The sequence below is a fragment of the Schistosoma mansoni genome, chromosome 6, assembly GCF_000237925.1.
Source record: "Schistosoma mansoni strain Puerto Rico chromosome 6, complete genome".
NCBI classification, from domain to species: Eukaryota; Metazoa; Platyhelminthes; class Trematoda; order Strigeidida; family Schistosomatidae; genus Schistosoma; species Schistosoma mansoni.
Window position 1 is genome coordinate 3,599,533 of NC_031500.1, and position 27,786 is coordinate 3,627,318.

General features: G+C 36.9%; 1 protein-coding gene and 1 non-coding gene across 2 annotated transcripts in view; both read left to right on the plus strand.

The window, feature by feature from the left end:
• The first annotated feature begins 278 nt into the window (after nt 1–278).
• Smp_tRNA_00117_Pseudo_TTG.1.1 lies at nt 279–349 on the plus strand. The gene has a single exon. It is a non-coding gene (tRNA).
• Nucleotides 350–5,063: 4,714 nt separating this feature from the next.
• The window catches only part of Smp_123290 (serine/threonine kinase), a 99,317-nt gene continuing 76,594 nt past the window's right edge, over nt 5,064–27,786 (plus strand). The window contains exons 1-3 of the mRNA XM_018797986.1: nt 5,064–5,671; nt 7,444–7,890; nt 16,752–17,038. Coding sequence (XP_018652973.1) covers nt 5,219–5,671; nt 7,444–7,890; nt 16,752–17,038 — 1,187 coding nt within the window. The 5' untranslated portion in view covers nt 5,064–5,218. The remainder of the gene's footprint in view (nt 5,672–7,443; nt 7,891–16,751; nt 17,039–27,786) is intronic.

The following is a 27,786-nucleotide window of genomic DNA, read 5'->3' on the forward strand; positions in this document are numbered from 1 at the left end:
TTATTAGCATATGTGCATACTGTGCGTATTGCCTCGATATTGCCTTGATTCACAAGCATTGTAAGCAAAGATGGATAGTGGCTAGCAGTGGTATCCAGGACGAGCGTTTTTTCCTATTTGGAACTCGTCAGCTGGATGTACCTGTATCTCAGAGTTGATATCTACTCTGGGACTCGAACCCAGTACCTTTCGCTTCAAAAATCAATGGGAACATTCAAAGAAACAGTATCAAGTGAATTCAAACTTTACTCCATTGCACAAACAAGTGACTTTCATGGCTCAGTAGCTGAGTGGATAACGCGATGGCGTTTGAAGCGGAAGCTACTGGGTTCGATTCCCAGAGTGAACATCAACTCTGAGTCGCTGGTACATTCAGCTGACGAGTCCCAAATAGGACGAAACGGGCGTTAAACTGGAATCCACTGCTAGCCACCATCCATCTTTGCTTATAACGCATTAAATACATTATTTGCACATCTTCCTTTAGTTGTTTCTTACAAACTCCGTTGTTCTTCCGTTTCTGTTTTTTCTATTGCTTTCTGTTTTTCTTTCTCTTCTCTTCATTATTTTCTGTCCTTAAGGATTCTACTTCGGATTCCTGATACATATTACTTATATCTATCCTTATACGTAGCACGCATCACATTATTATATATATACCGCAAGATAATATAAGAACCGTTGTTACAACCGGTTCGAAATAATAAATCGTTAGTAAGTACAATACCAGTTGACTAGACCAATGATTGCAATATGGTTTAGAATTGAACTTCCTAAGTCAGTTAGAAGTATACCCAGTCCACAAATGTCACATTATCATCAGTAATCAGTAACGTATAGGTATCTCAATTTCTCATTGTACAGTTGATTTAAAATATTCTTATCTCTTAGAGGATAATTTTTTCACCTTAGTTTCATATAAAAGTTTCATCATTTTTAGATAGTGATCCATACTTTGTCATTACCTACACCAGAAATATTCCCTCGTACCGTCTTCTGACTGATGTAGCTATTCAGTGTTGAACATTATCTTGAAACATTGATGTAAAATTTAGTGATAAATGAAATATGTATATATGTAGACGATGCCTCCAATTCACACACCGTATCAACGATCCCTATGATGATCCGAGGAACCTTTCTTAACGTAAATGGTGTCATTATTATTACAATTATATTGTCGCAATAATTGTGAGACAATAATTCTCATTCTATATACTCTATTCACATGATTTTTTACTCGACTTATTAAAAGTCATCATCACTTCTGTTGTATATGACCTTTCAACTTTAATAATTATGGAGTAAGAGTTTGTAAATATTTGAGAAGTAATCCTACATGGACTCAACTGTTTGTTTTCCTTAACTTATGATATTGGTATACGAATGACATGAATATATTCGACCTCAGAAATATCTTTGTGCTTGTTTTATTGCATTACGACGTTGCAAGCTACTGATAACTTTGTAAGTAGGATGTTTAAAATCGACAAAAGTCTCAAATGTCATTGCTGTTGACTAGATGTAAATGACGCCACTGGAGCACAGTTATTGTTTTTCCTGTAGACCAACTTCAACAAAGACTTCAAAGCAACATTCTTAGTTATATCGTAAAATAGCACAGTTATAGTACTTAGCAAACATATTTCATTGTCTTTTTGTTGATAAACAAACATTAAATTACAGTCGATTGATCAGTGAGCAGCGATCAAGTTCCGCTTAGTGTTGATCGAATTTGACTGATCATATTGTTACATGGACACTACTCTAAGTTAATCAACGGCGGTCCAGTGTTGTCTGTCAACTTTATCCAACTATAACGTTACATATGAACATAGTACATACGCTATGCCATTAATAAATGCATCTCAGTACCCTCGGTCTATTAATGTGAATAACATCAAATTAAGTGGATCAGTCATTTCGGCTGCTCTTGACTAACAAATAATTTTTTCAAACTACGGTATGTCACTTGCTTATTGCTAGCTAGCTAATAAATTGTAATCACTTTTTTAAATCAATGATCAGTTTGCTGAAATACTTGGCAAGATTCTTTTCACGATGTTGCGTAACCCTCATTCGCCAAATACGGTAGATAACTGTCTCCCTTTCCAATATAGTTGAATTCCACTGGTCACAGCTCCTCACTCCAGGAGTAGCATCTTGAAGCTATTCGTTAGTGAGCACATTATTATTAGTGTGGGGAAATTTGTGGAGATTGTAGGATTTTCGTGGTCAAGATCACGAACCAATCTTGGCTAGATCACCACTGAAATCCTCACGACCCTACATCCAGAAATCACTAGTGATCAAATTCATGATACGACTCCTGGAGTTCTATTGAGTGGAATTCAAGCACATCGAGTGTTAGATAATTATTTACCTCAGAGAATATAGATTGGATGATGTTTGCTCAATATCGCGAATTTATTGAAGGTGGACGTCAACACTGTTAGATTCCATACAGCTCAGTGGTCTAGAGATTAGACATTCACGCGCGAGACTGAAAGTGCCGCGTTTGATTCTCTGTGTTGGAGTAGTAGATGGGCCTTATTGAGGAGTCTCATCGTGTGAGATGAAACACTAATCAAGTGGTTCCTTGTTTTCAATGATGTTTTGACTATGGTCAGTTAGTTCATGCTATCAACCTTGAAAATTACTTTCCACTAGTTTCTAAATTCTAGCCTCCCTACCCTGAATGAATTGAATAAACTAGTAGCTATCGGTCTACACACCTTTTTACACAACTCACATTAACTAAACTCACAATTTCTCAGGAAGTTATTAGAGTTGCCACATCTTTCGATTTATTGATTGTGTTAACATATATACCGTTCTTCACCGCTATAAGCTTCAAAAATATATTTATTCATTAATACTTTATGTGAATTGTAGTTGCCCTGTTTGTACCAAAAATACACATTGACAATCACTTGAAATGCCTAATCCTTTCACCAGAGTCTTGTTGATTTTCAATGAAAAGAAAAATAGGTTTATTACTCATTCAAAGTATATTCATGTTTTTGCATGCAGTGTACGGTGCATTTGCATAAAAAAAACAGTAACTCAAATGGTGTGACATCAAACATCTTTTTTTCTTTGTTCAATACCATTGCAATATCTAGCAGTTTTATGTTCATCTAGTGGATGAGTACATGATATAGGCTTATGAAAACTACTCAGAGTTACAGTTCAGTCGTCTAAAGCTATTTACATGTCTTTTGTAAACAAGCCATTGTAGCTCATGTCGAATTCCCGTCAGTAAAAAGCAAATTAAGTGAAAGTAAGAGCGTGAAATGAAATCCGTTGTTGATATCCTATTTTTATATACTGCATTCAGTTTTGGCACCGGGTAGTATTCCAGTCCACACACAAATCGAATGATTTATGTGTCGCATATCTATTTGGTGCCTCCTTGTACCTATATGTTTATGTCTAAATGAATGAAAATTCACCCACTAAATGAACAGGAAATTATCTGAAAAGGTTTGATGTAACACATATGGATAAACAAATGCGCTACAATCCACGGACACATATCCTATCTCATTAATTTCGTTTATCTTAAAAAAATGTTTACTTTATTGTTGAAAAGAAACAGGACTTGGCGTTTCAAAAGGTTTCTTCGATCTTTGCTCATATTCTCGAATAAAGTGGTGAATGGTTTTGTAATCTAAATTTAGACATTCTTGTTGTGGTAACCCGATCGACGACCGAAATGGCAGTGTTTGCTACTAAAAGCAGTACATAAACCACGTGAAAGGTCTTCACTTGAAAACTATTTTGTCGATTCAGAGCTTGTGGCTTACTGTCATCAAAATTGATAATACTGAATGATGTTTATCAGGGATATCTACTATACTCATTGTTAACTTTGTCGTAGATATTCTTTTAGAGACAACGCCTTCAGAAAATGATCTGCCAGGAGCTTCGCTTACAAACTTGGGATATGGAGATGACAGTTCTGGTTAATAAAATGTCTGACAAAACGAAAAGTTTTTTAATCCCTATAAGTAACAATACAAGCGTGCTTAGGGTGTTTTTCTACCTCTAAATATGTTGTTCCACGATTGACTTGATTCATTGCCTATATTAACCTTAAGGAACAAAGTGGTTGAGTGCATTGACCACTTCACTTATCTTGGAAGACTCGTCAGCCCTTACGGGCTGATATCTAATTCAATCTTGGGACCACTTTGGATAGCTGTCTTGGCTTTCATCAACTTGTTTCACTTGTGATGTAGGCTGAATATCCGTCTTCTGCTGAGTATACTGTGCAACACTTCCTTTTGTTCTACTTTATGGCTGTGGCACGTGGGTTTTAAGCGTGGAGGCCATCTATAGGTTACTGGTATTTGATTACAGATGCATTTGGATTGTACACTGGGACCACCGAATGAGTAGTGCTGATGTTGGATGCAGGGTGCCAAGTGGACATGGGAAACTGATTAATGAAGTAGTGGATCTTCATCGACCAAGATGGTTAAGACATATGTTAGTTACTTATTATGTTCAACAACCGCCCACCTTAAAGCACAGTGTCGGTTGGAGTAGGGACATGTTGGAAAAAAAGCTAGGGGCAGCTAAGTCAAAATATGTCATCAATCCATTAATTCGTTAACAGTTGAACCGAACCATTTCGATAGGTGCAAACTACTTTGTTAGAGTCGTACTGAGTAATTTTTCAGGTAGGAATTACATTGGGGATTGACATTTTCGATGTGTGAAAGCCAAATCAACTCTCTGTTATATATCGTAAGCAGTTTTTAATCACTAAATAAAAATAGCTTCGACAAAATTAGATGATAACTGTCACTACCTTTTTGGATTTCGCGCATTAGACTAAAATTCACCGTTTTGATACTGATTGACTAGGCAAAACTGTGCAAAAATTCGATCTCACTTATTCAATAGCATTACAATTATCACGGATTAGGCTGTCATATATTTGTTATGTAATAACATGTAGAATCCAAGCCTTTTTCTCAGTAAATCAACGATAACAAATGCATTTGAGTAAGAATGTGATAAGGTGCATTAATTTACCGTGTATGATCTTTCAGATGATCAATCACAGCTATTTACCCACTTACTGAAGACGATAGCGTTTGGCTCCTCAATCTAAATCTATACCTGTTAAGAAAAGCACTAGCAAGAGTGAGTGCATTAACGAGTCAAAAAGATTGTTTACATCCAATTGGTTCATTGAAGTCAACCAATGGACAAAGCAGCCAATCAGAAGCCAGAAACTGTGACAAGCCAACTATTGCCCTCATTGGCTGTCGATCGTACACAGACCACATGTCTAACCTCTGGAAATAATCTTGTAAAAGCTCATATGTCAAATCAATCATACGACAGTAGCTACCATTGCTCGACTGATTTTCATCAATATCCCCCATCTTTACCAAATCAGTCTAGTTTAAAAGAATCAATATTTCTTGAAAGTAATGAGGATAATAATGGAGACACAAAGTCAACCATCGGTAGTAGTCAACAAAAACATGGTTTGATTAAAAAATTATTAAATCGAACACATTCAAATAATACTAACAATAGTACTAGTAGTAATAGTAGTCCAGAGAAATTGAAAATCTTGGAATTACGGTCTCATCGTCGACCTCAACAGGCCATAGACGCTTCACAGAAAGTTATGGGAAATGTTCATCATGTAAGTAATTTTTGTTCGCTAGTTATATATATCCAGTCTACTAATGTCTAATTGTAGTCGATCCTCAGAATTTTGTCCTTTTCTCACTGAATGGACTTGGGGGTGGTTTGTCCTAGAAAACTGTGCTTCACATTTTGAAGCTTCGTTTACATTTAATATCTCTATGTTCCCAATTAGTATGTGACCTCATGTTGCGAACCAACTAAGAGCCCTTTAAACTTAAGTACTTTTCATTTTCTGAATTTGACTTGTTACTTAATGCTTTTTCGTATAAACACGGAAATGCAACTCACATTTCTACTGATTACCTCTGAACATCATAAGTGAGATCCAACCTATCATCGGATTGTATTATTCAATCTAGTGCGTTTTGAGTTATTTGCTTCACATACAGCTGTACTTATTCGAATTAGTTCAGTATTATATTGGAAGGATCCTTTGAGTTGGGACCATATGTAAAGGCGAGAATAGAATTTCGAAGTCAGCGGTTTCTTGACACCCACATTTATAGTCAACATGATAGGGCACTGTAATTTCATGTATTTATTGTTTATTGGATCACATTGATGTTTATGTAGAATATAAACTTTCAATATTATTGTAGCGTATATGCAAGAACTGTTCATTTGCCCAGGATGATCTACAGGTGATATCATACAAGCTAGCCGGAATCACTGAGTTACATTTGTCGTGTCTGTAAATGTGTCGGTTCAGTTTAATTGTTCTACGTACAAAAATAAAGATCTAGCTTAAATCAAGGTGTTTTGTAAATATCTATTTCCATTAGAAGTTCCATGTTCTTTTTTGTCCTGGCAAACATTGTCAGTTTGGTCTTGACGACTAGTCTGTATACATCTTTTGGGACTTTTTTTTGGCAGGCAACTCTCAGATAGTTTGGTTCGGAATCAATCATCTCATCGACTTGTCTACTTATCCACAAGGAGTTGAGATCTATTCATTCCATTTCATCTGTCTAGTGTCTCTGCCTTTTCTTTAAGGGATAAGGTGCTACTGTCCATTTTTCTCTTTTGACCCCGAGCAACATTTTGCGTTTGTTCTTCAGTGTTCTCCGATTATCGGTCATTATGTCAGTCGCTCCACAGAAGTGGTTCTGCATACATTGAGATATTGGTGAAGCAGCTGTCTCATGATTTGAAACAGTGCTGTGAAAGCATCTCGGTTCTATTCAGTCAAAACTCAACTTTACGTTTACAACAGGTACATATATGTACGTTGGGGAATTATCACCTCAAGGGATCAAAACGACACCATCTATTTCGGCTTTCGTAACCATTTTGCGTGGTTATCTCCCACACTGTCGTTTATAGGATACTATATAGAATTAATTATTAATTTGGAGTAAATTGGAGTTTGTGTGATAGAACTCGATCAGGACTAAAGACTAAATAAACATGGAATGGGTGTTACTACTCAGCAAACGATCACTACGACACTATAGTCTTGTGACTTCAGTAGCTCAGTATTCATCTCTCCTAATGTGACACGGAATTCTGATCTTAGAGAGACAGCACCAGTTGTTCCAGTATTGCAGATATCGAATGGCATCGAATTAAGGTCATTCAGAGCTTCCAATCGACTACTTAATACCTAACTATTGTTTCATGTAATACGAACACATTCTGTTGCACTTACGTACTCCTGTTACCCCTCGTCGAGGAGCACTTAGCGAGTTGGATAGCGCATGAGACTGCTAATCTAATAAAATGTTTTCTTTCCTTTTTTACATCTCTTTATTTTGCTGACATTTCTAGGGTAACCCAAACTATGGGGCTGGTGTTGGCGGTGGGGTTCCTCATTCTCCCGATGAAAATGTCACCAATAAGATAACCAAGAATGCAACCAATATAAAATCACATAATAAGCAGTTAGTCATACATAGTCATCCAACTAATCAACAAACATTATCAACATCATCTTCAAATGATGGTCATCTATCATCATGTAGTAAAACTAATTCACAATCAATTAACAGTAGCCACACTATTACTACTACTCCTAGCAATAATACTAATATTATTAATGGTGTTGTAAATAATGCATCTAATCCTACAACAACAAATGAAACAATTGTCCAATTACAAGAAATGGTTGCACATTTAAAAGCTCTTGTCAATGCAAAAGATCAACGAATACAAGAGCTTGAAAGGGATAAGGATAAACTGCGCTCTGTACTTCATCAACAATTAACTAGTAGTTGGGTAAGTCTGTTGATTCTCTTTGTCTTCCTCTGTCATTATTTGCAATGTCTTCATCTATCGTCTGTCCAACAAGCAAGCAAGTTAAAGTTATGCAAATTGAGTTTTTTTTAAAGCAAAATTTGAGGAATGTCCATATATTATGTCCTTTAAACTATTCTCCTATTTGTGGCAGTATAATTGCTCTTATCACACTTTCCCTTGTCTAAAGCATATTTGAATATTGTTAGCAATGAATCTTAGGACGCGTGCTTCTCCCTATATGAGACTTATTAGTTATATGTACCTGCCAGTACCCCCCCTCTAGAGTTGATATGTAACTCCAGAATGAACATCAACTTTAGGATGCAGGTAAATTCAATTGGCTAGTCTCAAATCGAATGAAACGCTCATCCTGGATTCCATTGCTAACCACATCCCAACTCTTCTAAATAAAATTGTGTTGTAATGGCTAACCGAGGTAATCAGCACATGGTGTACTGAAACTTAACAGAATTCAGTCAAAATATCAACAATGAGATTATCCAAAATATTACAAATTATAGCAAATTTTTGAAAAGAGTTATTTTCGTCAACCGCCACATTGTTTGTTTCATGTTTCGTCGTCTTTATATTGTCCAAGTACTTACTCTATCATATGACTAACTTATATTTTTGAGAATAGGAAGTAAGTGCAAGCAGCTAATTCTTTGTGAATAGCCACTAAATGCCCTGGTATGGCCGAGAGTGGAGAGAGTCCGCTCTCCCTCTCGAAATACTTTCACATGGCCACGCGTATATAGCCTCTTCCAGGGAAGTCCTACTCACTGCCTTCTCGTGGTACTACTGTTGTTTACGAGATTGAGAGGACAAAAAGCGAGCAGGAGCTTTAACCGGGTTGGTGGACACGGAAAGTCTACGTGGGGGAGTTGGAAAACGCTGATTACAAACCAATGGTGCACATGGGCTGGCTCCAGCATCCCAAGGGAACAAATGGCGTATAAATCAATCGTTGGTCACCGGCTACCAGGAGACTGCATCTCCTCACGATGTTCCACTGCCTTGTGGATCAGACCATTAGGTCAAAGGCTCGGGGTGTGGCCCCTTTAAGAAAACCACCTGCTTCGGTTTGGGCATCTGGGCAGTATCTCAACCCTCACATACATCGAATGAGATTTGTGTGGTGCATATATATCTGGTACCCCTTTGTACGAATATTTATGTGTTCAAATAAAATAAAATAAATAAGATGAAGTGATTATGAACAACTACTGGTAAATGTACTGACGTGTTATCGTGACATGTAACAATAATGATCCATGAACATCACACAAATTCCAGCCGATTAACAGTGTATAAAAATTAGAGTGATTCCGAAAAGGGGTGACCTAAGTACAATACGATTGACGTATAATCTAACAACATTCATAACCTTGGTAAGCAAAGATGGATAGTGGCTAGCAGTGGAATCCAGGACGCCCGTTTCGTCCTATTTGGGACTCGTCAGCTGAATGTACCTGCATCTCAGAGTTGATGTTCACTCTGAGACTGGAACCCAGTACCTTTCGCTTCAAACTCCATCGCGTTATCCACTCGACCACCTTGGTTCATGTATCTTTCTTTTTTTGAACAGATAATGTATTATAATTGAGGCAATTACATTTGTTATTTGTTTGTTTAATGATATTCATCATAATTATGAATAATTAAACGAGTTAGTGCACTAATTAAATTCACAAGGTAATAAATCCAACTAACTAATTTTGTTATTAGACTATACTTCTGTCCCAATCTCATAACTCCTTTATGTCATAAATAATATGTAAATCAATACTACCTTTCTTTGTGTATTATGGATGCATTTTTACATATATAGGCATAGATACACATACATCATCATCATACGTACTGTATTTTTCTACTACCTTTTTTAGTTGGGTTTCTAACTTTTATGACAGGAGAATAATATCTTTATTGCATCGACGTGTGTGTGTGTGTGTGTAATGTATGTATATATGTATGTATGTGCGTATGTGTATGTGTATCGGTAATCATGTACTTTAAATAGAGAAAAGAAATAATACATAAAATTGGATGACATACATTGCACAAAATGAAATAAATGGTTTCAACCAAAGGTAAATTGGCAAAAAAAAAAGAGTCCCCGTTTAGTCATAACATTGAAGAATACACACGATAATGAGTCATCTTATAATGATTAATACAATGACAGAAACAAACATAGAGTAAAACTCATAATCATAGTGATTGGATTTGACTAGGTATTTTGTTGTTTAGATCTATTTTTATTTGCCCCTTCTGATTATAATCATATGCACACTAGTGACTGACTTCAAGATACATGTCCTGGAGTTCTAGTGGGAAGCAGTGACCAGTGGAGTTCAACCACGTCTGTTGTGAGATAACAACTCACTGAAGGCAATTGGTGAAGTGTCGCTCATAATTCGTGGATCAGTTGAAGTTAGACATTAACACCGTTGGATGCCGGCCAGCTCAGTGGTCTATCGGTTAAGGGCTCTGGCTCGTAACTGGTAGGTCCTGGGTTCGAATCTCGTAAGGCGAGATCGTGGATGTGCACTGATGAGGAGTCCCATAACAGGACGAAATGGCCGTCCAGTGTTTCCAGGTTTTCCTTGGTGGTCTAGCTTCAATTGACTCACGCTTTCAACTATGAAAAGTAAATCATCCTGATTGTCTTAAATAATAGTATAGATCTCAGTGATTAATCAACGGTCATTGTAGTGATGATATCTGACATGAAATGGTTTGCATTATTTAACGATATGATTTTTTTTAATAAAGTGTTTCAGATACACTTGGATGTATGAATTTATTGAAGTCCTCAAGGAGTAGACTGGTTGAGTATTGTTCACATTTTGTTAAATTGATTGATTTGAATGAGTGCATGATGTTGGATCTTCAACTCTGAAAGCTGATAGAGAGAAGTAGACCTTGATCGACTTAATTTCTAGAGGTTTATAAAAATGATTATCTAATATTATCGTTTAGATTGATTGAAAATCGGACGTAGTTTCTTCTACAAGACATAAATTAATTTGTGAAAACCATCTAATGATGCCTTAATGAAGATTCGGTATAGTTAATCTGAAACGACCAGGTAGTTTTTTGACCTAATGGTGAACTTATTTAGTCCGTACATTTACTCTATCAGATTTCAAAACATACGCATATCTTCCAACTTCCGACTGTAAACTTATTCTCTTACTTCAAGATCAATGTTAAAAACACCATCTTGTCATAGTTATTTTCTTAGAGGTTATTCGTTTCAGATCTGACTCTTCAAGGAATCATCTACATTAGGACACTCATTGACTTGGACTATGTAGATGTAAGCGGATACAGGTAGAATGCAGTCTCCTAAACGCTATCCAATAGTACTTCAGTTGAGTTTCTCCCTCTCTGAATGAAAAATGTCGTTTGAAATTTGTTCTAAGTCATGGATGGGGTGATCATAAGAGGGGGTGTATGTTTTTCGCTACCCTTGGTGGGCCGGTGTCTGAAGAAAACGACTTGGATTGAGAAAGCTCATCTGGCTCTTGCCAATTTACATAACTGCTAACTTAACGTGGTGGTCTGCCATGCATACTGCAGTGAGGCAGTCGAGCTTTCTTGATTGGAGCACTTATTTCTATAGGTCCTATCATATCAGATAGGTCGGTTAGTGAGTGATAGCACTGAAAATATCAAACTCATGGTCCGAGGATGAAGTTATACTACCAGCCGCACTTAGTCGTGATTGTAGTAAAGTGTTTTCTCCAGAAAACCAACATCAGCAACGCTGCCTTCCTACGAAAAAAGGGAGGGGGTTAGAAAAGTTTGACCTTGAAAATAATCCATCTCACTTTGCCCCGCGGATTTCCGTCGTTAGCGACAAGGGCTTCAAAATGCATAGCTAAGTCAATTAAAAATACTAACAAAAAGACAGTGTGACTGGTCTCCATTAGATGTCCCTGGGAAAGTGAACTCACACTACCTGAGGCTCAAGATCATTTCTAACCCAGTCTACTTTTCAGGTACCTTAGACAGGAGTATTTCACCCAGTAGATGAAGGGGAAAATGTTCGAAACTACCAGATAAATCATCTTTTTTTCCGCTGTACAGAAAGTTTCAATTAACATTTCTGGTATAGACTTTTTTGAACTGAATAATCATGAATGTCAAATGTACATATATTTGCGTCCTATTGTAAAAGATTTACGAATTATTGCAATACTAAATCCTGAAAAACATTAAATAGAAGTACTACATTTGTTGACACATTTTACTCCTTGTCTATCTCTTAAGAAAAAATAACCGGAACATGTATTGAAATTAACGCATCCTATTCGTGATGTACCCTCCTCCAAAAAAATAGTTGTAACAGCTAAACTGGTAGAAAGTTTCCATGACTAGATGAGTGGTAAGTACTGATAACTGAAAGAATATTTATCAAATATAATTTCTGAATGGATGGTGGACGGAGATTTGTTATAATAGTACACAATTAGTATTGGGAATCTCATGTTGTAAAAAAAGTTTACAGTATTGAATAAAGTTATGATTGTTATTGTTCCAAGTTCCAAGATTTGTAAAAGTTATGTACTGTGTTCCCTGGTTTTCTAGTTTATCGGCGAAGAATTATATTTTTTATAAGCCGTTTAAGTAAATAGTCGAATTTTTCCCCCATACAATACTACATTTTTATTTATAAGCAAAGATGGACAGTAGCTAACAGTGGAATCCAGGACGCGCGTTTTGTCCTGTTTGGGACTCGTGAGCTGGGTGTGTCTACATCCCTGAGTTGATGTTCACTCCGGGACTCGAACCCAATGTCGTTCGCTTCAAACACCATCACGTTACCCACTTAGCTATTGAGTCCTGATAAGCAGATACAAACAAACAATACAAAGTGAGGCGGGATCGTGGATGCGCACTGCTGAGGAGTCCCATAATAGGACGAAACGGCCGTCCAGTGCTTCCAGGTTTTCCATTGGTGGTCTAGCTTCAATTGACTAATGATTTCAACTATGAAAATACTGAAATCTCCACAAAACCCCTTCTGATCTACAAAGTGAATTTGTCATTCTATTTATTTTTTGTGTATACATTTGGTGTAAAAATTGAAATGCCACCTTTAAGGTAAACAATTTTGGCATACAACTAATTCCATGCTTATATAAACACATAGATCCTATGTTTTACAATACACTTTGGTCATAGGATTATTTTATCGACCTATTATTGACTTTTTTTTTCATAAAATCTGAATACATTCAGTGTTATTTATTCTTTAGTTTATTTTCTTAGCTAATGATTCCATACTTCTGTTTATAAAGAATGAAAAAAAATTACTTAATAGTTGAATTCACACGTCGATCTAAGCTAGACCACCATTGAAAACATGGAAGCACTGGATATTTGTTTCGTCCTGGTGTGGGACTCTTCAGCAGTGCGTATCCACGGTCCCGTATGTGGGACTGAAACCCAGGCTGTTTAGTGCTTCCAGGTTTTCAATGGTGGTATAGCTTAGATCGACTCGTCAGTTCAACTGTGAAAATATCACGATCTCCACAAATCTGCATATTTAATAGTGGTTTCATGAAAATTACTTGGCATGTCACCCAAATTACGAAAAATATTTATTTATTTTATTTAAACACATTACAAAGATGCACATTTTACAGATACATATGCGCCACACAAATTTCATTTGATTTGTGTGAGTGCTGTGATACTGCCCAGGTTCCGAAACTGAAGCAGGTGGTTTCTTAGGAGGCCACACCTGGAGCCTTTGACCTAAAGATCGATCTACAAGGCAGTGGAGCATCGTGAGGAGATGCAGTCCCATGATAGTCGGTGATCAACGACTGGTTCATACGCCATTTGTTCTCTCAGAGTACTGGAGCCGATGTGCACCATTGATTTGGAATCAGGGTTTTCTAACTCTCCTAGGTGGACTTTCCGTGTCCACCAACCCGGTTAAAGTGCCGGACATTCGGTTTTCGTCCTCTCAATTTCGTAAACAACACCCGGGGTGCGAGAAGGCAATGAGTAGGACTTCTCTGTCAGAGGCTATATACGTTTGACCATGTGAGAGTATTTCAAGAACGGACTCTCCTCATTCTCGGCCGTACCAAGGCATTATAAGAAAGACAAAAATGGTTTAATTTTCTACAATAAACGAATCAGTTCTCTACTCTTATGTCTATCTATACTTCATTTTTCTTATTTGTTAAACACAAAAATGTCACGTCCGATTGTAATTACAGTTGGCTTATTTTTGAAATGGGTATATTTTATGCAAGTTTTTTCTTATATTTGCTACCATTGAATATAAATAATATTTGGATAGTTAATCAATTCATTCAACAAAAAAGAATTATTACCCACTTAAGATATAATGAATTAGTCAATTACCGAATACATTTTATGGATTAAAGATAGTGGCTAATGGCTTAATTGTGGTTAATGGTTTATAATTATTCGTGTGACTAAAGCGATTCCGTTTATTTTTCGATCTAATGTTTAGATTTCCATAAGTATCGATAACATTCGATCAGCACTAAGAAGGACTTGACACGCATGACATTGATCATCACCCAGTGATCAATCAATTGTGATTACATCCCAGTCCTACAGGGGGTTGGTCGCGGCCCGAATAACTCAGTGGTAACGTCTCTGACTGTGAAGCAGAGTGACACGGGATCGAATCCTGTCAGGGAGCACCAGTTCCCTCAAGAATACAGGTATACCTTGCTAACGAGTGCCAAGTAGCACGAAACCCGGGTCCGGGGTTTCCTGTTGACCACCTCCAACCACCATCTTATCTCAACATATTGCACGCAGTGTCGAGCCACCTAGACTAGTGACCACATTGCAACGTGATCGATAGCATTTGATCAGCACTAAGGACTTGACACGCATGACATTGATCACCACCCAGTGATCAATCAATTGTGAGTATTCCTACTGTTTCCTCCGCTTAACTATCTTTCTTGTCATGTTGCTATGATATGCTGATAACTTGGACCTATGGACATTTGTTCAATGTCTTATGTTGTTTATAACTGTATAAGACTCAGCGGAGGCCACTAAAGAATTAACTTAACTCCCATAGATTTTTAAACTTCCAAGTCTATATAGTTTCACAGTGGAAATAAACAGATTTTCTTGTCTAGTTATTTAGGCCTATGAGATTGGACCGTAAAACAGGAAAGCAGTTGTATTGATCTAGTCTGAGTACTGATTAGCTCGCCTAGACTGTCTATCTAATACTAATGGCACGATAAATGTGAGATAACAGCCAAGAATAACATCAAAAGACCATTAGTCCAGAATTCAGTTTTCCACACTCACTCGCCCAATAGCCAGTACAGAGAACAACTCAACAAGCAGACATTACTAAGTATACAGTTTGAATTTATGAATCATTCATACCATAAAATGAGACAAAATTCCAACCGCACATTAACATAATTAAGAATTTGCACTATAGGCACAGCCACGCCATAAGAGGAAGAGGACTAAATGATGGGTCCAACTTCGATGAAAAACTCTCCAACGGTATATATTACCGATGTAGATATTGACCAAATTTTGTTTCACTTATCATAAATGTTTACTCGACTTTTCATACCTGTAGAAGCGGTCAAAGAAAATCATGAAAACGGTATTTCTAATTGTCTTACTAACAATACCTTGTTTTTTTTAGATATGCTTTTCGTTAATTCCCTTGCGTTTTGAACTGTTGTATCCGTTTCTATCTTGTTGTAACCACTTCTCACCAACAATCATGTGTTTTAGTTCGCTCGAAGAGTTAGATTTTTATTTTATTGAAATTAAAAACTGATATACGTTGTGCAACTATTGAAAACCTGAGATCGCTAGACTGCTCCTTCGTCATAGCTTGAGACTCCTCAGCACTGTACCTCCAAGCGCTGGGATTCGAACTTAGGGCCTCCGATCTCGCACTATTAAGGAGTCACACATTAAGGAGAGAAGACTGCCTAATTTTTCCAAGTTTTCAAATGAGATAGTTCAGTGAAAATCATTTCATGATTTAAGCTTTATCGACTAATGTATTTGCCTGTAGCTAATTTTTGTCTGATATAGCGCATGGTTTCTTGCTGATTGGTCATTCAGTAATCAAATATCATTTTTATCTAGCCTAGGATGATAATCAGATTTTACCTCGGTCAGTAGTTTAGGAATTTCGGTGATTTGGCTCAGAATTGACCACAGAGGTACTGATGAATTCACTTTCTGATCTTGAATTCCAGTATTACTTCATACAGTGTTTTCCACTCTATCTTTTTGAACTATGTTCTCAATGTTCAATCTTTCTCATTATCATTGCTATTACATTATTTCAATCTTTTTATCTGCTTATGTTGTTATTTCCTTGTCGGGGTAATCATATAAGGCAGCTCGGACCAATGCACATGTGTGCCATACTCTACGTTTATGATAACTGATTGAGCAAATTAAAGTAACGACTCTTTAATGGAAGAGTGTTAATTTACATTGAATTTTGTGTCTGTAATCACTCAACGGATGACCCTGTTCCACCTAGATTTCGGGCTACTTGATACTCATCAAGAAGGTGTAGCTGCACTTTTGAAGGGAATGACGCTTCATGTTAGATTTGAATCTGCACTAATCAGTATTTCAGCCATTAACTGCTGCTGACTAACCCTAGTCCAAATTTTACAAGTATAGTTCTTTTCTTTCAGGATCGTAGATATGTCCTGTTTACGAGTATCATATAACACAAAATCTAAGTAAAACAATTTTAATCTATTGCCTTAAACTCAAAGCATATTTTTATTGTGAATATATCTTTGTTACTTGTTCTGTATATATAGGACGACTCAACATTATCCTCACCTGTTGAAGGCCTTAAAGTGATTCACGAGGATCTCCCATCTATTAATGAGACGAATGTTAATAATAATATCAATGATGACAAACGTAATGATGATGAATCCCATAGTCCTTCATCATCATCATCTACTCCAGCTGGGTCTCCACCAGTTACTGATGTCACTACCCCGCCTCCTGCAGCTGCTTTGTTACTTCGTAAACGTCTAGGTGTCTCTGGTGAATCAATGAAATGTGCACAAGAATTAGTTTATCATGATAAAGATGCCAAGTAAGTTAATAAAGATAATCTTGAATCGTATGAATTTCTTTTACCTGTTATAAATAATATTGCCTATACCAAAACAAAGTATAAAATTTTGTTTCCGTCACTAAGAGTTATAATGATAATAACTTTTATTCTTTCCTGGTAACTTGTATGTAGTGAGTAATTTCCCACAGACGCAATTGTAAACTAATCCCCAGACTGTCGAACACAGAGTCTTAGCTTAGCCAAAGTCAGAACAACTAAGCAATATAATGTGGTTCAAGTCGACACAGTGAGAAAGGGATGAAGAGGGATCAATTCCAGCTGCAGTTGAAATTTAGATTTTAGGGTTACAGTTAAAAAAACATTCGTGGAGTAAAGAATTATGAGTGACATTAAGCCTCTGTAAATGGTATTGTTCCATGTTGTTCGGTGTCTCCAGTTTCATCTAAAGCCATTCAAAAATTCAGTTACATTTATCACTAGAGACGGACCATATAAACATGCTAATATCATGAATTGTATGTTTAAAGTGGGAAATGAAACGTATCAAACATTTGTTTTTCTACACTGTGGATATGATTTCCCCCCTTAGATTATTAACATCAAGTGGGGAACGATTGATAATTTTGGAAGGGAATTTCGCAGTTGTTCCGTTGTAATTTCAGTTTCGCTAGTAGTTTGTACATCAATATTGTCATCAAGGATCAAACAGAATTTTTAGGCATCATAGCAAATAATTAACTTTCCAATTGCCAAGTTGCAATCCAATGATGTAAATTTCTAATTTCAGTCAACTTGTGGTAACTACGCGACCATCATTATTTATATTTGTCTGGTGTCAGGCATTGTTGAACTATACTAATCACATCTTCTCACTAGGATTCCAGATTTTCATTAGCTGTTATAGTAAAGTCAGTCCTTGATGTATGTGAAACAAATCTAACATTCAACGGTATCAGGTGTGAGAAAGATATCCTCCGAAAATAATGGAAGATAGTCGCGCAATATTGTGGACTGATTGAAGTTAGACTTATGCACCATTGGATTTTGGCTCACTGGTCTAGAGACTAAGTGTTTGTTTGTGAGATCGAAGGTCCATGATTCGATTCTCTGTGACATCGTTGTGAATGTGCACTGTTGACGAAACAGTCATCTAGTGATTCCAGGTTTTCTCAGTAGTTGTCCAACTCAGATCAGTCCGTGATTTCAATGAAAATGAAAAATGTTCATTACCACCCCGTATTTACAACAACTATTATTTTATCCTAGAGAGTTGAGATCATGAGTCAATTGAAGCTAGACCATTATGGAAAACCTGGGAGCACTGGACGACCGTTTCGTCCTATTATGGGACTCCTCGGCAGTGCACATCCACGATCCTGCACTCGCGAGATTCGAACCCAGGACCTACCAGTCTCGCGCCAGAGCACTTAAATGTCGTAATAGAGGTCTGCTTAGAATAGTGATAACAATAATAACGTTTGAAAATTTTAATTATCCATCTATTTACAACTTAATTGCGTGGTATATTGATATATCGGTTTGTCGGTACAGCGTAAAGGTTCATATTTGATTTACCCAAATGCCGTATCGTGATGTACTGGTTATCTTTTGCGTTTGTTCAACACCTTTGTATGTATATATGCGTATTAGGTTTATACACATATCAATTAATATGGGAATATTCACATACAAATATAGTTTTTACTAGAGCCATCGATGTTAACTGACTGTAGTTAATGTCCTACTGCCACTACCACTACCACTACTACTACTACTACTACTACTACTACTACCAGTAGTAGTAGTAGTAGTAAGTTAATGTAGGCAGGTGTCATCATCACTGTCAACATGTAGATATACACACATGTTTGTCTGTTCATCTACTTATTTTCCATTTACCTGTTTGTCTGTATATATGTAATTCAATTGAGATGATTTTAATAGGAAAGCCGTATTCACCATGATGGCGATGGGGAAATATTTATTAGACGAGTATATTTTATACAAAGGGTAGTCAAATGTAATACATATGTATACATAGATATATTATCTTAATTCAAGTACATCACTAGATAATAGATAGAATAGCAAATGTTTAATTGATCTTGTCCATTTTGTTCTGTCTCAATTTTATCTGGAGACTTTTTTTCGTATTATTCGGAATGTAATATTTCATTGATATCTCCTTTTTTGGGGGGCGGTTTATTCTTTCATTCTTACGCAATAATAAAGATACACTTTCATGCATATAGGATTACAGTGTATATTCTTTTATTATTTAAAACAACACTCATTGATTTCCGGCGCGACTATCGTAACCAATGGTTGGAGACTCTGGGTGACATGGCTCAGAATCGACTACAATGGCGTAGGTGTATACACTCTTTATCTTCCCTTGAACCTTGCGATTAAAATTGCTTCATATCTGTCTTTCTTCCTGTACTATGTCCTTATATACAACTTTTCTTTTATATATTGCCACCACTGAATTAACTACTTCTATGAATTCGGTGTTCATCTTGTTGTGCTAATGAGCGAGGTATGGCAACTTGAACCGATGGATATATGTGCCTGGTGCTACGTTGTAGCTGACTGACTGACTGATTTTCACCGTCCAATCTACTTGGGATTGAACCATATTGTGTATATATTTGTGTGTGTTTGAAGGCTAGTTATATTATTTGACTATTTGAACTGAAGTAACCGAGGTCGGGGTTCGTTCTTATGACGTAGTTGGTTCGAAGCTAGATGCTTTAACTGCTAGATTATCGTTAAACTGCAATGAAGATGAAATCTGTGACGTATCCAATTGAGAAATTGTTGACTAGAATAGTTTTAGTTAATACACGACCTCGCAACCAGAAGTGCGAACGCTCAAACTCTAAACCGGTAAGCCTAGGATCCAATAGTGTACAAGTCTAACTGCTGAAAAGTCTCATACTAGGATGAAACGAATTTTCAATGCTTCTAACTCTCTATTGGTTTTCTAACTTAGATCGGTTCGTGAACCAAGTGTTTAATAATTGAAAAAGTTGATATCGGATACCGAAACATTGTAAACCATACACAGTCACGTACTGAATATATATATATATATATATATATATATATCTTTCCATTTTGTCTGAAAATTCTGTTGAGGAGTGTGTATCATCCAATTTTCTAACTTATTTGTGAAAAATCAGAAACAGTCAGGTTGTATAACTTAATGATTCGTTTACACTTGATTGATTACTGGGTAGCAACCAATGTCATTTGTGTCAGATCCTTCTTAGTGCAGATCGAATTCTCTTGATCAAGTTGCAATGTACCCACTAATTTAGGTGATTCGGTATTATGTACACTACGTAAATACATCTCACTCCTACAGGAGTAATATATATAATCTAATTCCGCTCCGCTTACATCTATTTAAACAATTGGCAAGTATCACTAGCTTTCACATGCACACTCAATCCCCCAATCTGTACTTCATAGTCTTGAGTACATTAATCTTATACTTGGTAAATCCACTAGTATTAACTCAGTGAATTTCACTTATGCATACACATGTATTTTGACTAAAAAACTTTATTCAAAGTAGTACAGGATTTAACATCTTTAAAAAGACAAAAAATAATCTTCATCAAAATGTACTGAATGAAATATTTCCACTTTCTCCTGTCTATTATACACCTAAAACAAAAAAAAGCTTATTTCTATCGTCGCAATCCCAAAGGTAATATATTTATACAAACAAATACCGAAAAAAATTCATAACCTTCTGATTGATAGAAGAAAAGACCGTGAAAGATTATGAGTATTTGTTTTTGTAGGATCGATGCCCAAATCTTGTCTTTTTTTAAAAATAAAAAAAAGAAAAAACATGGATACTAAATAATGAAATCAACTAAAAATACCAAAAAGATGAAATAAAAATTCAGTTTTGTTTAAAATTGTAATGTGATTATATTTATTATAGTGTACCCCCAAATACCCTCGTACGGCCGAGAGTGGGGAGAGTCCGCTCTCCCTCTCCAAATGCTCTCACATGGCCACGCGTATATAGCCTCTGCCAAGGAAGTCCTACTCACTGCATTCTCGTGGCATTACTGTTGTTTACGAAATTGAGATGACGAAAAACGAATATCCGGCGCTTTAACCGGGTAGGTAGACACGGAAAGTCCACCTAGAGGAGTTGGAAAACCCTGATTCCAAACCAATGGTGCACATGGGCTCCATTATCCTGAAGGAACAAATTGTGTATGAATCAACTGTTGGTCACCGGTTACCATGGGATTGCATCTCCTTACGATGCTCCACTGCCTTATGGATCAGACCTTTAGGTCAAAGGCTCCAGGTGTAGTCCCCTAAGAAAACCACCTGTTTCGGTCTGGTCACCTGGGCAGTATCACAGTCCTCACACAAATCAAATGAGATTTGTGTGGCGCATATGTATCTGGTACTTCCTTGTACCAATATTTAGATGTTTAAATAAATAAATAATAAATTATTATGGTGTAATAATGGCTAACACTAAATTGTAAAGAGAGGTATGTGTGTATGTTTTATGTATTCCTGAACCAATGCCCACCTTGACTTATAATGTTGACTGGTGTAGGAGAGTAGGTTCAAAGAAAGCTGTCGATAGTCAAACCAAGACATTATATCAATATATGGAGTCACTGAACTTTGGGCTGTTTTGCTAAAAAAACATAACTGAATGGTACAACTCTATACATACATTAACGAAACATGACCTTGAAGCAAACTGAAATTTAACTGAACTAAAAGCAATAATAATCAATCAGGTAAAAATGATGTCGATATGGAAGATCGTTTCTAGTAAGATTCTAGCATTGTTAACAAGATTTTAGTAATATTATGTTAACCTTAGCATATTAATAGTAACTAGATCATTGATCTTGGTGCTATTTGAATGATAATGATGATGAAGTATTCGATTTGTGTGTAGCTATCGAGGAAGAGTTGTTTGAAGGAATTCAAATCAACTTTGTGTTTTGTTAATTGCCAAACAATTTCTAACATTTATTAGGCTTTTTAAATTCACTTGGTATTGTTTGTTTGAATATTCCCATTGATGTTTAAAACTGCAAGTGGTCAGTCTCTAATTGGCATATGTGCATACTGTGCGTATTGCCTCAATATAGCCTTAATTCACAAGCACTGTAAGCACAGATGGATAGTGGCTAGCAGTGGAATCCAGTTTGACGCGCGTTTCGTCCTATTCGGGACTCGTCAACTGGATGTACCTGCATCTCAGAGTTGATGTTCACTCTGGGACTCGAACCCAGTACCCTCACCTCAAACGCCATCGCGTTATCCACTCAGCTACTGAATCCTGATAGCCACTTGCTTGTGAAATGGAGTAAAGCTTAAATTCATTTAGTATTGCTTCTTTGAATCTTCCCATTGATGTTTTTAGGACTGCAACTGATCATTAGGCTTTTTGTTCTTAGCAATTAATTATAAATGATATCAGATATCCATCACTTTATGTACATGAGTAATTCAATTATACAATTTTACGGAATTCTGTTACTTTATGTTATGCCTTGTGGCCTTTGTGTCCTGTTAATATATCACGTCATATGATCATCAATTAGAGACACCGGCTTATACGATCGGACTAATGATCAACTTGTACAAGCAGCCTAAAGTTCTTATTGATCCCTTGAGATAGCAACTTTTCACCTAACCCAACCTATTTAGTCCAGAACGCAAATATCAGTCTTCATTATATCGAATCATATATTTCAAACAATGACTTAGTTTATATACCAACCAAACAGACCACATCATACCATAAAATAGGAAATAACATTTTTGTACAAGATCAAGCCAAAAAAGTGGCTGTGAACGTGTGAGACTGTAATTAAGAAACTGAACATAACTTAAGGATAGTAAGTCGTATAATAATAGTCTATCTAGGTCAAAATAAAGCTTATAATAAGAGGAATCTAATTATATATAGTTTATTTACAATAAGAATATACGTATAATATTAATCCATAAATAATTCTCAGAAATTACCCTCCAATTTAATCTTCACTAGCATATAAGACTTTTATACTTTGCTGAATCTAAATACCTTACAAATCAATTAAATTATTCTTAGATATATCTATCTGTCAGTCAGTCAGTCAATCACAACGTAGAACTTCATACGTACGTACATCAGTTCGAGTTGCCATACCACATTAGCACAGAGATACAGTTGTCGATTCAAATCCCATAGTGGTAGAAGTAGTAAGAGTATAAGCAATTATGTGAAAGATTAAGGGTTGAAGATGTTATTCAAAGAGTATAATCCAGTGAAATAACTTTGGCGAGAGAAAAAAGATAGAGTCATGAAGAATTCAGAAGATTAGAATTTGGCAGAACACAAAGAATGGATACACCTTCGTCATTGCAAACGATTTTGAGCCATGTCATTCAAGGTCTCCAACCATCGATTGCTATCATCTCGCGAATCCCAACCAGGTAGTCTACACCTATCAACATGGCTCAGTCCACTTGTCAGTGACTTCATGTATTTGTGCCACGTTTTGGTCTGGCCGCCCCTACCTTTCTTCCAACCTACTCCTACACCATGAAACATTGCAAGTCGTGGCAGTCGGTGGTTGGGCATACGTAACACATGTCCCAGCCATCTCAACTGGTGAGGTTTCACTACTTCATCAATCGATTTGCCATCCTTACCTAGTACTCGTTTCCTAACAACTTCATTACTTGCTTAGTTGTCCCAGGATATACGAGCAATGCTTCGAAGACACCTATGATCGAATACTAGTAGCCTATGAATATCGTCTACTCTTACCGACCATGTTTCAGTGCCATAAAGTAGGACGGAACGGACTGCTGCACAGTAAACCTGTCCTTTGGTTGGTAGACGGATATCTCGCGTACGCCATAAATGGCGCAAGTTGGTGAAAGCTAGACGAGCCTTCTGTATCCGTGCTGAGATTTCGTCACACACCAGACCACAAGGGTTGATGAGACTCCCAAGATAAGTGAAGCGGTCAACACTTATCTGTTCTCCTGCAGGACTTAAATTATGACGTAAATAGATCATTGATAATGCTGAAAGTGTTTGAATCTCTTACATGTAAGATATCAATTTCTTTAAGATTGAAGATTCATTACATTGGTTTAGTGTGACAAGTAATAAATAGAATGTGGAACTTAGGTCGAATATATCCTTGCTATCGGTTACTTTTAACTGATTAACTTCTAATCATTATTCTTATTATTTTCTCTCATCGACTCAGTAACAATGATTATGATTCCTTTAAGTTTATTTTCAAGATAATTTAATTTTATATAGTTGAAATCATGAGTCAATTAAAGCTAGACCACCATGGAAAACCTGGAAGCACTAGAAGGCCGTTTCGTCCTATTGTAGAACTCCCCAGCAGTGCGCATCCACGATCCCACCTCGCGAGATTAGAAGCAAGGGCCTGTCAGTCTCGCGCGCGAGCGCTTAACCACTAGACCACTGAGCTGGCCGGCATCCAATGGTGTTAATGTCTAACTTCAATCAATCCACGAAATTGAGCACTCATTCACCAATGTCTTCAATGAGTTGATATCTCCCAACAGACCTGGTTAAACTCCACTGGTTACTGCTCGCACACGTGACTGATAGATCCTGGGTTCGAATCTCGCGAGGCGGGATCGTGGATGTGCACTGTTTAGGAGTCACACCAGAAGACGAAGCGGCCATCCAGTGCTTCCAGGTTTTCGATGGTGGTCTAACTTTAATCGACTCATGATTTCAACTATATATAATTTAATTTGTAAAGTATTTTTTGTATGAATTATTCATGTGCCAATAAACCAAACATTGTAACATTCATCATTGTTACATTTCATTTTCTACTACTCTCAAATTCTGTTTCGTGTTTATGGTTTTTATTGCCCAAAAGTTGTTGGAGTATGAAGCAATTCATAAAAAAAAAGCTTCTTATCTTTTTTTAAGTGACTGTTCATCATTCTCATTAGGACGAGAATATTTGAATAAGAAAATAAGAACAGACTAAACTAGATTGTCTTTATGTATGTTTATTTGTCAATTGCATGTATTTAAGAACTCAACAAAAAAAATTGTCACTAATTTAGAGCAAAACTATAATTAAGATTGAAAAAATGCAATTTGTTGATTAAATGTAATCTACAGGATATCTTATTGATTTCTTCAAGTTTCTTTAATAATTGGTATTCATGCCAACAAAACCTACCTGTAATCTTAAGGGAACTTAGGTTGTTGGCGTTTTCTGGTTACCGTTTTATTGAGCGAGTTAGTTTTCTACAGGGTGGGGTCGCTAACTCCATTCCCAACCCTTCTCCTTTATCTGGTCTTGGGATCGGCAGTACCCCTCCCCCGGAGGAGCTACAGGCGGAGTTTCAGTCAGTCAGCGACAATGTAGGACCAGGCACATATATGCATCGGTCTAAGTTGCCATACCTCGTTAGCACAACAAGATCAACACCGGATTCATAGAAATAATTAATTTAGTGGTGGTAGTATATAAAGAAAGGTTGTATATAAGGATATAGTATAGGAAGGAAAAAAGTTATGAAGCAATTTTAATCTCAAGGTTTAAGGGAAGATAAAGAGTGTATACACCTACGCCATTGTGATCGATTCTGAGCCATGTCACACAGAGTCTCCAACCATTGGTTACGATAGTCACGCGGACCCCAACCAGGTAGTCTGCATCTGTCAACATGGCTCAGACTAGAAGTTAGTGACTTCAAGCACTGATGCCATGTTTTGGTTTGGCCTCCACTAACTCTCTTCCAACCATCCCCTACACTAGTCAGCATGGCGCGTCGTGGTAATCGGTGTTCAGGCATACGTAACACGTGGCCCAACCATCTCAGTCGATGAAGATTCATGACCTCATCAACTGATTTACCATCATTCCCTAATACCCTGCGTCTAACCTCACTATTACTTACCCGGTTATCCCAGCAGATACGAGCAATATTTCTAAGGCATCTGTGGTCAAATACTAGTAACCTACGAGTACCTTCTACTCTTAATGACCATGTTTCACAGCCGTAAAGTAGAACAGAGCGAACTGCTGCGCAGTATACTCGTCCCTTAATTGATAGACGGAGATCTCGTCTTCGCCATAGGTGACGTAAGTTGGCAAAAGCCAAACGAGCTTTTTGAATCCGTGCTGAGATTTCGTCAGACACCAACCCATTAGGGCTGATCAGACTTCCAAGATAAGTGAAGTTGTCGACGCGTTCGACTACTTCACTCCCTATCCTTAGTTCAGGTGTTGACGCAGGCCAGTCCTGGAGTAACAATTTACATTTGGATGAGGAGAAACGCATCCCAAACATCCTGGCATTACTACTGAGTTCCAACAGAAGACTCTGCATTTTGTCAGCGTCTTCACCAAACAGGACTATGTCATCTGCGTATTTTAAGTCGATAAGTGAACCTCCTGGTAGGAGATCAATTCCTGAAAATTCAGTCGACGAGAGTGTTATTTGCAGCAACAGGTCTATAATGAAGTTAAACAAAAATGGGGATAGTGGACAGCCTTGACGTACACCACTTGAGGTTGTAAAATCATATGACAGTTCGCCATAAGCTCTCACTCGACTGGTAGTGTTCGAGTAAGGAGCCTTCACAAGGTTTATGTACTTCTCAGGTACACCTTTCAATGACAGACACAGGCGGAGTTTACTTAGGTTGTACTTTGTGAATATCGAATGGATATCACAGCTAAAAAGAGATCAGGTTATCTAGTCTTGTTTTTATTACATGTTGGTAACGTGAAGGATAATTTTGATGAAATTTTCCAAATTCATATTTCCACAACAACATTTACTGTTATCTCACTGGTTGTCATCGTTTTAAGTTCGTTAACTTTGTTATTTACCTCAAGGTCGTTGAATGTTACGATAAAAATAGATTTGTTTATTTACCAATTAGACTTCTGTACAGAAGATAAACACATTGTGAAAGTCTCATCGCTGTTAGCTTGTGAATCGTTAACACTGAAGTATTGTTGTGTGACAGGTGTCTGGTCTATTCAAGTCCCTATTCTTTGCGTCGTATTAGAAGAGTCTTTGGACGTTCGTAAATAAAACTAACCGTACAGTAACCAGAAATTCTTATTATTCTTGTTAAAATCTATTCATCACACATTTTTGTAATCAGTGATCTATTCAGGCCAAAATTTCTTTCTTGTAACATCCTAATATTCACATTTATTCATCATTGAGGAGTCATGTTCTTCAGAGTGTTAATTAATTTTTTGTCGATTAAGTTACAATGTAACCAGAAGCCATTATATATATTACAATCAGTTAGGAGAGAATATCTCAGTTTGTTAAATGAATTGAACTCAGGAAATGATCAATTTCTGAAAGACTAACCTAATCTAGTCCTGTCGATTAGCTTCAACCACCATTTAAAAGTGTCGGACACTATATGAAATCACTTAGACTAATGGTTACATTGTAACTTGGTCGATAGAATTCGATCAAAACTAGAAAAAGTTTGACATACCTAATATTGGTTTACTACTCAGTGATAAACTAATATGTAAATACATTTGGTGTTGTATACTTGTATCTTCCCATTGTTATTTAGGACTGCGATTGATCAGTCTCTTGTTGGAATATGTGCATCCTGTGCGGACTGCCTCGATCTTGCCTGAAGTCACAAGCTTTATAAGCAAAGATGGATAGTGGCTAGCAGTGGAATCCAGTTTGACGCGCGTTTCGTCCTATTCGGGACT